The 14,650-nt window shown below is 32.4% G+C and overlaps 1 protein-coding gene across 1 annotated transcript; it reads right to left on the bottom strand.

Annotated features, from left to right (window-relative positions):
* Positions 1–707: 707 nt before the first annotated feature.
* Positions 708–5,948, bottom strand: LOC142518354 (auxin response factor 18-like). Its single transcript, XM_075621111.1, has 14 exons — positions 5,242–5,948; positions 4,665–4,780; positions 4,488–4,583; positions 4,331–4,387; positions 4,020–4,172; positions 3,658–3,742; positions 3,488–3,578; positions 3,253–3,417; positions 2,729–2,842; positions 2,580–2,652; positions 2,346–2,493; positions 1,702–2,252; positions 1,331–1,518; positions 708–1,237 (listed from the first exon to the last, which is right to left on the bottom strand). Exons 1-14 carry the CDS (start codon positions 5,285–5,287, stop codon positions 1,087–1,089), a joined length of 2,034 nt encoding a protein of 677 aa, XP_075477226.1. The 5' UTR covers positions 5,288–5,948; the 3' UTR covers positions 708–1,086.
* Positions 5,949–14,650: the final 8,702 nt, after the last annotated feature.

Below are 14,650 nucleotides of genomic sequence, written 5' to 3'. Positions count from 1 at the left end.
ATTTCAACAGTAATTGTGATGGATTCAAATATACTCAAAATGATGTTATTTTAATTTTTTTTGAATAGATATTATTTGAAATATCTCTCTCAAATCATTCTTTTCTTCCAAATTAAATACATCAATCCAAACACATTTTTATTAAATTTAAAATAGAAATTTTCAAATTATTGAAATAAGACAAATACTAAAGAAGATTCTGAAATCAAATATACCTGTTATTCATTTCAAATTAACCGAAGGGGTAAAAAAAAGACGTAAGCTAGATTAACTACACCACATGCATGCAACTTTAGTAGACAATTTTTTTAAACCCTCATTTTAACATCTGATTCTTGTTTGATAATTTCTTTTCTTTTGAAGAAATATTCGATTTTAAAATGAAAGAATGTAAATTCAATAATGGAATCTTCGGCTTGGCCTCTTTTCCATCAATTAAATTAAATAATTGAAAATAAGATTATATATAAATTGTTTGACACCCCAAAGTTTTTGACATGCATGACTAGGGGCGGAGCCACTGCATTTTTCAAGCCCCGGTGGTCCAAAATAATTTTAAAAAATTTATATGTAAATTTTTTTATAATTTTGGATAAATTTGATATTAGCCCGGGTATATCAATTTGAAATATTAAAAGATTTTAGAGTTTAAAATTCTAGCCTGGGTAGAATCGAATTCCTGGCTCCGCCACTGCTGATGCATCGACTTGGAACATCAAAAGTCTTCTAACACATTTACTGACTGAATTAGAGCAAAAAGTTCACACAACAATCCGAAGACTTGACTAGACTACTGTGATTTGGCCATTTTCAGATTCTCAAATCACTCCCAATCCCAACACACTATTTTCACAAACTTGGTATTTACAATTTCAGAGACTGACCTTTCAGGTCAAGTTTTCCCACAAATCTACTAGCTTTCCACTTCCACAACACCTAATTAATTCACTTCAAATTTATTTCAGCTATCCCTATAGAGCAAGCTAAAAAAAAAACGATCGCCGGCCCCTCTCCTCCACCGTAGTGGTACCCTGAACCAAAAGGAACCTTAAAGAGAAGAACTATACACGAGAGAACATACACATTTCATGCTTCAGATTTCACTTCATTCTCTATGCTTCCAACCATGCCTTCATCACCATCTCGAGATAACAAGGGAAACTTGTAATTGTTGCTCATCTTCTTCACTTCCTCACTAGAGTAGATGCATATCTTTTTAGCAATCTTACGAAATTCCCTGTAAAAATCCATTAAAAATGATAAGATAAAGTGATGCTATGTTTATCTAGTGTAACCCATATCAAATACGGAAACATTCCAAACTGCTTACAGCCATGGATCATCGCCCACGAGCATCATGTCCCCTTCAATGTCGGTGTAAACAACTTCCCACCTGCTTCTGTGACGAAGCTCTCCCTTAATCTCAAACATATTCTCGAGCGCGGTGAGAAGGTCATCATAGCCTTCAAAAGCACTCAAATCAATGCCGCGTCCAACAGGAATCCCTTGCATTTGAACCTTGCACAAGTAAAGACCACTCAAATCTAAGCCATAAACATATGCCAGCAGAAGGAAGTTAAATCTTTTTTTAGCAGAAGTTCGTTAAATTTTTTTTCTGTGTATAAAATTATTGTTTAAACCACCACATGAGCTTGAGTACTTGGGGAAAACATTATTTCAATGAGATTAAGATTAATCTACCTTAATTCGAGTTCTTGAAGATGAAGAATAACTCAGTTTGCCCTGATTATCACTGAGAGAAACCTCGGAGTCGACATGCTTTTTTTCTTTTGATAAATTATTTCCGGCATTTTCCACCCCATCAGCTTCAAGTCTTTTATTGGGAGTGCCTGTACAAGTTAAAGAGACTTCGTTTCCAGGAGGAAGCATTTTGTTTGAATCATTCCTTAAATCAATTCCAAATAACCGGCAGACTGAAGCAGTTTCAAACTTATTTATATCTTCAACTTGGCTGAGGCAATTACTATCCCTCAATGAGATAGGGAATTGATAACCAGAATGGACAGATTGTGCTGATAGATTTTCGATAGATTCTTGAAAAAGGTTTATAGAAACGTTCGATGGTGACACTAATGGCCATGCTACTCCAGCATCTTTCGGCTTTGTAGGCCAAAAAACTTGCCTTCTGTTGTTTTGGGCATCCTTGGCACTAGTTAACGGGTTCAATGACTCAAGGGATTTTATTGGTTTCGGATGTCGGAGAGGAGAAGCACCAAGAGTAATCATATTTTCTACATTAAACATCAGTGTAACAAGTCATTACATGAAACACTTTCTATTGATGTACCTTTGAAAAAAAAAATAGATAAAGCAACCATGTGTACCAGAAATAGGAAGATTGAGGGGCCGAGGTCTTTTGATCTTCATAGCTGGTTGTGAGACGTCTACTGAAGCAGAAGTTAGAAAAGGCTCAATTTCCCATGGTGAGACTCTCTCCGGCCGCTGTAAGGTTGCTGGTTCATCCCACTGGATCTAATTGGAGCAGGAACCATTACTTAAGTCATAAAAATATTAATTTTTGTTACATTTAATAAGATATAATTCAACAGCTTATACACCTTTAGAGACCGCCAACTAGAGCCTGTCCATTCTGAAGAGAAGTCTCCAACGCCAACGATGGTTCCTGCAAACCTGGAAATGGATAATATTTGTAATCAGTAACTGAATTATCCAAGCTTAATGATTGAAACATAAACAAAATGGGAACCTTCTCTCAGGAGAATCTATCCCTTCAAATCTCATCTTGAAACGCATCCCCAGTGAAAATTTATGATGCATGGCCTGTAAGTATTTGTTCAACCCAATAATGTATTGGCATGTCCTGAACATCAATAAAAATGTCAGATATCAAAGTACATAGTTTGAAATAAGAATTAATGTAATTAAGACAACAATGCATCTTTGCTACATGTTTAATATAATTTGGCATGAGGAAAGATTTTATATCATTTTTATTTTAATATATTTTCTCATAAACTAACTAAAGGGTAATGATTGTAATCTAAACTAAGGTAGATTATCATCGAAGTTCTAGCATTCTAAAATTGTTTTGTAGAAGTCGGTCTTTATGACCGAACCACGTAAATCTCTTGTTGTTATAAGCACTCTGTTGACTATATTTATATATTTATATTATAAAAATTCATAACTAAAGTAGAAAACGATGAGTAAGTTTAACAACAATGAAAACTAAAATAAAAATCAAAAGTTTTGAGAGAAGGGTTGTTGTACCTTGGCTTGTAGTACACCACAAATCTGGTCTGCGTTGTGATGGCATGTGATGCGGTAGCAAGAACTCCCAGATGCATGCTTTGACTGGAAATGACAGAAGGTGGCATGGAACTCAGTTGCCGAGCAAGGCGGCGAACCCCGACAAACAGTTGCCCATTTTCACTCCTGCAATAGATTTTCTTGTAACATGCGAAAACATAAAGGGGCATTCAAGCAGGGTGGAAACTGTGGCTACCTCAAAAAGATAAAAGAATCACCCACAATTAATCGCTTGGAGGTAACAAATGTACTCCATCCAGTTGTAAGTAGGTGTCTTCTAGGTTGACCTCACGAGTCATTCAACCCCAAATTAGATAAAATTCAATGAAAAGGACTGATCCTAAAGCTACATAATATGATCACTACCTCTAAATATGTGCTTGAATTTCCACTCATATCCATGAAGATCTTTGGCAACCAGATCCTGGTTTGGGGTTGGTTGAGTCATATCCTGGAGTATAAGTCAGGATATAAAAGATCAGATCATACAGTAAGCTTTCATTTTAACAAAATGCTAAGAACATATAAATAAACAATAATAAAAACAAGACAAAACAATAAATCCGGACAGTGATTTCTTCACTTCCTGCTCAAAGCCCAATTATATTGATCCTTAAAAGATCGCAATTGCCAAATGAGCTTTCTTGATATCTTCTCTTTGCTATGTAATTATACATATGACATGTTCATCAAACCAAGTAATTTGTTTCTCCAAGGAAATTACTTACCAACTGAGGTAGACATTCATTGGCATGCTTTCGAAGGACGGAGAAACCTCCATGAGTGCTCGTATCAGATGCCGTCAATATTTTACAAAAAGAATGGACAATCTGCTTTGGTGGATTGTGCAAGAATGGATCCGGAGTAGTGGGTTCAGTTTGCTGGTATTTAAAATTTGTCGAGAAAAAGGATGTCATTAACAAATATATATGTAGTTTGTAACTCGTACAGAAGGCTAAATATGACTATATGAGTCGAACGACAAAGGGCACGGCTATAACACAAAGATACTGGCAAATATAACAAGATGATTGCTTACATCCAGTTCTGGGCGTAAAGTGATTTGGGCATAAACTTCGTCTGTCTCCGTTTCCGCCTGTTAGTTAAGTAAAACCAAAGGGAACACAATAAAAATATTCAAGAAATGAACAAAGAGGGAAATAAGGGAACCATAATTAACGATATATGAATAATACCAGCAAGTGAACGTTCAAAACATGACAGAGAATCTTTGGAGGAAGATTGAACTTAGGTATTTGCAGATTCGATTCTTGATTTGTTGATGCTTCTAACTGCAAATTTATCTAATGGATATATCAAATGAATTTTAAAAAAATTGAACAATTATCAATCGGGGATAGTGGAAAGGTTACTTGTTCCATATGACCCTGAGGAAAGTAGTAAACTCTCTCTCCATTACAAGGAACATCCACTAAAGGTCCGGCGCATGCCTTCCACAGCTCTGTATAGAGATCATCTCCTCCGATATCTGCCCAAGATAAAAGGCAAAACATCATTTTAGTCGTGTAACTACAAGGATTGGACACTACAGTTTGGTAGTCAACTTTAATCCACTTTTTAGGACATTTCGGAAAGAATGAGTAAAATTGCACAGGTAGTGAAATGAGAAGTGGTGAAAATCTTCGCTTCTTCCAATTAAATTTTAAGGAAACAAAAAGAAATTTTGAACGGAAGCCCGGCATATTCCAAAGCAAGCAGAGGCACGCTGTAAAACTTATAAACGAATAATCAAACGACAAACTAGATCAAACCACTGTTTAATTGAGGGAAAAAAAAAGCCTCAGCAGGTCGATATGGCTAATGAATAGAGCACGAAATTTCAACCATGAAGCAGAAGAACAAGAAAAACAATCTTCAAAACATCTTTTACTGGTCGAAGCAAGGTAGCACAAAATTCTCATAAATCAAGAAAGAGAGAATTTTTATCACCTGTTCCATGAGAACCTGCTGCTCTAAACCCATCATCATGCGCCATTCAAATTTACCAAAACTCCCAGAATAGGATAATATGCCAAAATAAAAAGCCAGCCAAAAAGGGGAAAAAAAACACTCGACACTTCGAGTAATGTATACGTTGCGATAAAACCCAAGAAACCCAGAAGCCAAATAAAAGCTCGAGTCTTGAGGAAGAAATAAAAAAAGAAGAAAACTCCTCTCACGCACTAAAATTCCACACCGAAAATCCAAAAACAGAAAAAGCCCACCCGTTATTATCCACTGTCATTCAATACAAGCAAAAAAACAAGGAGCAAATATGTATGTATAGATTTGCGTAACAGCTTCGGAGGGGTGGGTGACAAATGGTGTGTTAAAGGAATGGAAGGGTCAAGCTTCTTTTTTGCTCACTTTTCAGTTCAAAACTACCCTTCGCTTTGGACTCTTCAGTAACCAAAACCACCCTTTCCTTTTTCCCTCGGCATTTTCTCGGAAAAATCCTTTCCTTCTGCTTTTGTCGCTCTCCCACGCAACACTACCTGAATCCAGCCTTACCAAATCCCAAAAACCACTCACTCCTCCCAACAATACATACACAATTGATACTACTTTGTAAGAACTTGTCACACACACTCTCTCCTAGTTCCTTGATGTGTTTTATATTGCTATTGTTTTTATACCATGTTTGGTCAATCATGTTTTCTTGCCACAGTTTCACAATACAGAATGATTCAAGTTTGAAGCCTCTTTATTTTATTTTATTTTATTTTATCTATCTATCTATCTACAATCTATTAAACAATAAAAAAAAATTAGATGAAGGCCGGTTGTGTTATGACATAGAGTACATCACACAAACAACAAAATATGGCCTGTATGTTTTGACTAGGTTACCAATAAATTCGTTATATTTCAATATCATGGTATTCGAATTGTTGGAGTAGGTGAGTGTTTCACCATTTAGTCATAAGATCGATTTTTCTTACCAATATTTTTTGGACGAGCATACATGATTTATCTAATGTGATTTACATGTCAATCGTGGTTTGAAAGCTAACAGGACAATATGGGGTTTCTCAACAATCCACTTAAATTTTAGAACATATCTACTGTGTAAGACTAAAATCTTAGTTAACTCTTACAAACGGTTGAGACAAACGGTCAAACAACCAATATATCACAAATGAAATAAAGTAATGAATCTTCATATTTCAAATCCTCAAAAAACCTCGACAAGAAACGATTGAATAATTTGACATGAGCTCTTGATAATCTTTGATGGTCTAATTAGATAATCTTTGAAGTAGGGGTTGTCGAGCAATACTGAATATCACAGTGAAGAGTACTTATTAATCTTTTCAGGGAAATCAAGCTTGAAAAATTTCTTCGAATTCGTATTCTTTTAATTTTGTGTCACTTCTACTCTTCTTGACATTATCTATTTACATTGCCCTTTTGCATTTGCATGTTCAATATTTGACTATAGCTCAAAAAATGAATGTTAATGTAAAAGCACTGTTGTCTTCATCTTTTCTTGAATCATTATACACTTCAATTAATGAGCAATTTGACATTTACCAAACACGTAAAGAAACGGTCGATAGCTTAAATGCATTTGATCATGTGTTTTTTATTATGTTTTATTAACTCAAATAATATAAATACACTCAAAATTTTAAATATAATATTTTTAATGAGTTTTTCCGTGTCCAATAATTTAACATATTATTTTTGAATTTGATTATTTATTTTTTTTAAAATATTTTAAATGGGAAAAGACCATTATTTGAAATAATAAATTCACTAACTTGCTAATCGAACGCTATATTTTTATTATTTTGTAAATTTTAAAAATACATAATAAAAATAATAAATAATATTATTGGTAAATATAAACAAAATAAAAATAGCAAAGTTTAAAATAATAATAAGAATTAATATATGAATTTTAGTTATAATAGTAGTAATCCATTAATATGTAAGAGGAAAATGAAAGATTAATCACGTTAAAATTTTAATATTAATTTATTTAAAAATCACAAATATTTAAATTTTCCTCAATTAATTTTTTATGTTGATGAATTTGTTTAACATGGCTTAATTGAATTTTTAAACAACCTTATTTTGTATTAAAATTTTTAACAAAGTAAAAAATAAAATCTAATTTATTTTATATATCTCAAAAAAATTAATAATAACATATTTTTTTATTGCTATTTTTAAAAATAATATAAAATTTTAATTCAGTTTCACAATTATATATTTTTATATAAAATAGTGGTTTTTCCCATTTATAATATTTAAAAAAATTAGCCCCCTCAAAAATTGGGTGTGAAACCAAAGGGACCCACAGGCGACGTGGTTATCCAAATACTGCCACGTGTTTCGAATGACGTGTCACCACTATTTTTGGGCAGGACAAAAAACCTCAGCAAATGGGCACGACGCAGGCAAAACTTTAATTTTTATATTTTACAATAAAATACAATTCCATACATCTACAATAAATTTTTTACCACAAAGTATAATTATTTTAAATTAACTTTTTTATTAAAATTTTGTATTTTAATTTTTATTTTATTATTAAATCATAATTTTCATAAACATAATGAGGGATATGTATTTTAGGGGAAAAAAATTTGACAAAAATTTGTGTGAGACGGTTTCACGGATCGAATTTTGTGATACAGATCTCTTATTTGGGTCATCCATGAAAAAGTATTATTTTTTATTGTGAATATCGGTAGAGTTGACCGGTCTCACAGATAAAAATTCATGAGACCATCTCACAAGAGACATACTCAAAAAATTTTGATATATCCTGACATCAAATATAGTTTGTATAAATGTTTTTTACTTTTATGATCGACGAATAATTTGTACGATTAATGATAAATCAATATATATAAATAACATGATTGATTATGCACAACTCTGGTCAATATGTATGAATTGAGTTTGACGTGTCAAAATGTTGGGAATATAAATTGATGTACAATGTATCGTATGATTGATTGGCACAAAATATATGAACTCACTTTGGCTTCCACTTATTTTCGTCATTTATAAGAATATGCATGTATATTTGTCTCACTAAGTGTAGTTTATTTGAAACCACCTTGGCTCCTCATTCTGCAAATATGGAAGTCGCCATCTATAATAATGTTGTTCCTTTAAAGTCTAGATTTTTATTTTATCTCCATTCTTTGATGAATTTAATAGTCTCTCGCCGGCTTCCGAATTCATCGTGATTGCATTTGGATCGAGTCATTTCATAAAATGGTTGGTTTGGCTATCCCGACTTACCAAAAATACGGTATAGTCCATCTCACCAAATTCAATAGTTAATTAGTCAGGTTCAGTGGCAGAACCAGAAATATGGATCTGTTCGGGCTAGAATTTGAAACTCTAAAATATTTTAATATTTTAAATTTATATATCCGGGCTAATATCATGTTAATCCAAAATTCACATATAATTTTTTTAAAAAAAAATTGGGCCCGGGTAAATACATGTGGCTCCGCCACTGGTCAAGTGTGCGAACTTACTTACCTTGTCACAAAAAGTAGATGAGTTGTGTTGGAAATTTTGCGATCCACCAAAATAGCGAGCTGTATATAAGCCGAAAATCTTGTTAAAAACTATATCTGAATGAAGTTAACGTGTAAGGAAAATCGATTGTACATTGGAATAATAGAGCGCCATCGATTCGACACGTGAATAAAAGTTCGAAGTGAAAGATGAAATAAAATTTCCACAACAAATGGCCGTATAAGGTTTTGATCACTCTCTCTCTCTCGTGATAATATGATAAATTGAAATATATCGATAAATGAATTATTTTTATCTTTCATTATTAAAAAAACTCAAGCTAAATATTAGATAAATAAAAATACGAAATTTTAGTATTCGCACCAAACAATTATATTAATATTATTTTATTACGAGTGACTATGCTTACAATTTAGAATGCACAACATGCTTGATGTTAAATAAGCACACGAATGAGAGAATAAAGTATATATTATATAAATATTGGGTTTAATGGAATCCAAATCACACTCTTAAGTTCCTCCTTATATTAAGCTAAATGTTTCACTAATCTTGGACATGAAAACGATTATCTCAACTAAACAAGCCAACCCCATACTTCATCATTAAACCATAATTAAAATTTTCCTTTAAGAAATTAGCGTGACAACTCCTTTGATGTTGGCATGATAACCCTATTTCAATGTGAATTAGTATCTCGTGAGACGGTCTTGCAGATTTAAATCCATTAAACGGATCGACTCAATTTGTATTTACAAAGAAAAGTAATACTTTTAACATAAAAATAATAATATTTTTTTCATGAATCAAATCGTGTTAGATATTCGGCTCACAAAATTGATCTGTGAATGGTTTTTTAGAAGTTTTTATTATTTTTTCAAAGAGGAAGTTAAAGATCTTTAATTTTCTCAAAATAAAATAATTTCCCGAGTAATAAATTATATAATGTGAAAGGATGGGACGAGTAATACTTGAAATAGTCGAACTTTAGATTTATGCCTTAATTCGATTAAAGAATGGATATGATTCCAACTTTGCATATTGCTAAGATTAAGCTACCACATTGACCTCTCGTAAAGGAAATTATAGTGGCACGATTATATATACTATTTCACGTGTGTCCAATCGATTCTATGTATAAGTATTCTTGTTTAAAAAATTGAAATAAAATTTAATATTTTATTATTTTTTAATAAGTTTTTTAGATTTTTTTTTCTATAAATTGAAATTTTCATGCAACCAAAAAAAAAATGAATTAGGGGGCTTAAAAAAGAAAGCGGGGTATTTGGGATTCTAAATCTTACGGTAAGAGAAAATTATATTTTTGGTCCTATAATATACATTTTTCAAAAATTTTAGTCATGTTAATGATTGAATTTGCATCTTTAGTCCTGTTATTTGATTTTTTTTGCCATTTTACAATTAATTTTTATTTTTATGCCTCTAAATTGTTTTTTTTTTTTTTTCCATTTTGGTCGTTTAACTTATATGTATTGTAGGATCGAGTGTTTGCCACTTTACCAAAAACTATAGCTAGTAGTAATGGTGCAACTCAAATCTTTTAAACCGCACAGCAGCTCAAGCACCACGGTTCGATCGCTCCATCAAGCAGGAACAATTATTGCACACAACAATCTCCCTCCCAATAATTGCACTCCTTGCAATTAATGAGAATCGAACCCGTGACATTGACTCTGATACCAATTGTAGGATCGAGTGTTTGTAGCTTTACCAAAAGCTATAGCTAGTAGTAATGGTGCAACTCAAATCTTTTAAATCGCATAACAGCTCAAGTACCACGGTTCGATCGCTCTACCAAGTAGGGACGATTATTGCACCCAACAATCTTTTTTGATCGGAAGACATGGTGAGCTCGAGTAAAAAAGTACCAAAAGGAAAAAAAAATCAAGTTACACGAATAAAAAATATAAGTTCATTGTTAACAGGATCAAAAGTGAAAAAATGCAAAATACTGGACAAAATATGTAATTCTTCCCAATGCTTTATCTCTATTATGACTCAAGTATTATATATACCAGCAAGCTGCTTAAACACATGTATTGCGTGTCTAATATATACGATAAAAAAATATTATGTATGATATTAACATAATATATTTAAAATGTTAAAGTATTTCGACATAAAAATGTTTAATATTAAAGAGCAAAGATTCAAAATATTATATATGCCACAAATCAAAATATTAATTTCTTTAATAAAAAATTTAATTTATTAATGTAATTAACCAAATACATTGCACTAAAAATTATTTGACAAAAACTTGTGTGAGACGGTCTCACGGGTCGTATTTTGTGAGACGGATCTCTTATTTGGGTCATCCATGAAAAAATATTACTTTTATGCTAAGAGTATTACTTTTTATTGTGAATCGGTAGGTTTGACCCGTATCACAGATAAAAAATTTATGAGACCGTCTCACAAAAAACTTACTCAAATTATTTTAGTTGAGTCCACAATTATATCATGATATCAAGCTGTTATTCTATGGTGTTGAACTATTATAATATAGTAAAGATATTAAAAGATTAAGCATAAATATATGTTCCAATTTTCAAATCATCGTTAATTTATTGTCCAAATAAATTTCGATAAAAACTCTCAAAATATATAGAACAAAATGGGTTTGAAATTAATTATAGTTATTTCCAATTTAATATGATTTGATAAAAAGAGATCCACAAAGTAGCTAATGTATATAACAAAGAATTGATGAGATTCCCACAAAATAAAATAAAAAAAAAAAAGTCCAAGCGAAATTGTAATATAATTAATTTGAGGCAATCTTATCGAAGATCTTTAAAAATCTTTTTTTTAATCGTTGGTTCCATTAAGATTTATAATTAAATAATTTTTCAAAATTCCAGATAACGATAAACTGCTTCCTTGGAACCATTCGAATTCCAATTCCGCAATAACAAATTTAAAAAAAAAAAATTAGAATCATTTTGATCCATTTGATCTTCTCATCCCATTTTCCATCTCTTTTTACTTGTTTTTCCCATTGAATAAGTTGGTGTACGCACGTGTGGATTGATTCTATGCAACATAATTAACTTTGGATTATACTTCTTAAATTAATAAATCTGTATGTTAGGATCAGATATTGATTTATAAGAGGGTTGAATAAATAATTTCAATTGTTTCTTAAAAATATTTTGGTTGGGGTAAAAACACTGAAATGAAATTTTTGTCAGCCGGGTATCGATATGCTAGCCGTTTGGTATTGCGCGGAAATAAGTTCACTGACATGATTTAACACAAAAAATGACTTGAGCAAAATCTGTTTGGTTACGAAATGAAAGGTTAAAAGTAGAGTAATTGAAATGTAAATGTATTCGTATTGCGTCTTCTTGGGCTTTGAAAATTGCCCTGATTATCTCTTATAAAATTGTCAAATTTCTTCACAAACAATGATATCGCATCATTGCTTAACTGCTTGGTTGATTTCACTTTTGAGACAGATTGATCACTGGACGTAGCGGCTAGAGCTTTCATCAGTTTTGCAATTGATTCGCCATCATTTCTCGACTCAAGTTCAAACTCATATGCCTTAAGATCTGCGAACAGATAATGTAGTTCTAGCTTGTTAAGGTCTTTTGATTATCTCATAATCATAGTTTTGATATCTCATTCTCGTGAGAGTGACCTCATTACTTTCAAGATTATTTCATGATTGACATATTCTTTGTCAAAAGCACACAGTTCAACTATGATCATGCTCACTCATTCATCGAAGTATGACATAGAATCCCCAGTCTTCATCTTGATGCTATCAAATTTCTGTATCAAATAAACAATTTGTTTTGTTTCGTTTGGTCATTACCCTCGTATATTTGGATCAGTTTATTCCAGATACCTTTGGCAGTAAAGCACATCTTGATTTTACTGAAGGTATTTTTGTCTAATATCTTTAGCAACATTAACTAAGTTGGTTTTTTTTGTCTTCACCAGTCCACTCCATTCATGACTTTTCAATCCTTTGAGGTGCACCATCTGAAATTGAAACAGTTGTATTGGCCTTCATAATTTTAATTGGCCTGTTTGTAATGATATACCACATATCACCAACTTGTGCAGCTAAATGAGCTTGCATCCTGATTTTTCAAATCGAAGTCCTCTTTGGTTAACATGAGAATCTTTCTAAATGAGGTCATTTAAATTTAGTGTTCAGAGATAAGAATTAATCTGCTCTGATACCATTTGTTAGTATCAAATATATTTAGAAAGTAGGTTGAATAAATAATCTAAATTGTTTCTTAAAATTTTTTTGATTAGACTAACAATACTAAAATAGGATTATTGTCAGTCTGGTATCAATAAGCTAGCAGATCTGTATTGCGCGGAGATAAGCTCACCAGCACGATTTAAACACACACAAAAATAACTTAAGTAAAAATCAGTTTAGTTACAAAATGAAAAACTAAAAATAGAGTAATTGAAATGTAAATGCAAAAAATTGTTTTTGGATGTTCGGAAACTTGAATAAATCTTACGTCACCCCTTCTTTCTTGTTGAATTATTTCACTAAAAAACTTTCACAATCACAAAAATTTACAATTGTACACTTCAACAAGACTTATCACTGCCTAATTGAAACTTTTAGTTCTCACAAACTTAACAAAAGTGATGGTAAGACTCTTACTGTCAAAATACAAGTATTTCATAAATGAAATTACTAGGCACAAATGATCATTGATGAAATTGTATAAAATTTTAAGTGTGTGCACATGAAAGTCACAATCAGTTGGGCTCTTGATGGCTTGATGATAATAGCAGATTTTTAATATCGAGTAAGTTAGTGAGAGAGCTAGACCGATTGTTTACTTTCTCTATTCATAGGATTCGATCCAACGGTACAAAATGTAATATGATTACCGTTCCAATTGAGGTAGCTATTGGTCACATCATTTTTCACGTCTATGTCTTTTGTAATAATAGTACATTGTGGGTAGCGCTCGTGGATTTCTGACATTCTATCGGTAATCGAATACTACACCAGTACGGAGAGCTTTATCCAATAAATAATGATAGTTTTCAGATAATGTTTGTACAAGGAGGCCGACTGATTTCAACGTCATGATCAGCTGACTTCATATATCAGTTTCCCTCGCAATTTCAGTAGGTATCAGACGATAGGCACACTTGAGTTCAGTAGACCTCGGCAATCAATTATCTTGTTCAGTTTTCAGTATGTCTCTTTTAAGAATAGTCATTCAGTTTGGCTTTTGTTAAACTTACTCAAGCTTAATTGATCTAACAACGTGTTTAAATATTTAATTTAGCTCTTCTATCTCAAATATATAAGCTCATTTGCTTTTTCACTCAGAATAAGAAGATAATAGAAAAACAAACCTTTTATTTTATCTTATTTAATTCATTTACGGAATGGTTGCAAACATGTTACTGCACATGTTTCCAATACTTAGGCTGCGTTTGGTTTGGAGGATAAAATAAACTAATGATTAGTAAGTAAATGATAAAAAAAATGATTGTTGTAGGAATGTAATATATGATGTTATGTTTGGTATGATTTTTAAGTGTAGGATAATTTTGAATTTTTTTATGAATGGACAAAATTACCCTTTCTTCTTTTTTTTCCTTCTTCCACTCCGGCGACGACGACGACGGCAGAGGTCCGGCGACGGCCGACGGCGGTCCGGCGACGGCCGACGGCGGTCCGACGGCGACGGTCCGGCGACGGCGGCGACGACGGTCGGTGGTCGGTGGCGGCGGTCGTGGCGGGAACTGGTGGTGAGTTTGGCTATAGGAGAAGGGTAAAATTGGAAAATAGGAAGGATTAAGAGTTGGATAAATAATCATAGGGGGTGAG

Source organism: Primulina tabacum, chromosome 11 (assembly GCF_025594145.1).
Source record: "Primulina tabacum isolate GXHZ01 chromosome 11, ASM2559414v2, whole genome shotgun sequence".
Lineage (NCBI taxonomy): Eukaryota > Viridiplantae > Streptophyta > Magnoliopsida > Lamiales > Gesneriaceae > Primulina > Primulina tabacum.
Note: the sequence above shows the minus strand (reverse complement) of the source record. Positions and strands in the feature narration are given on the sequence as shown.

Bases quoted from the DNA above. Each gene is read 5' to 3' on its own strand.
- LOC142518354 (XM_075621111.1), bottom strand. From the start codon at position 5,287: ATGGCGCATGATGATGGGTTTAGAGCAGCAGGTTCTCATGGAACAG. The intron at 4,173-4,330 runs GTAAGCAATCAT...TTTAAATACCAG, and splicing joins CTTTACGCCCAGAACTGGAT to CAAACTGAACCCACTACTCC. The intron at 3,418-3,487 runs GTAGCCACAGTT...AATCTATTGCAG, and splicing joins GATTCTTTTATCTTTTTGAG to GAGTGAAAATGGGCAACTGT.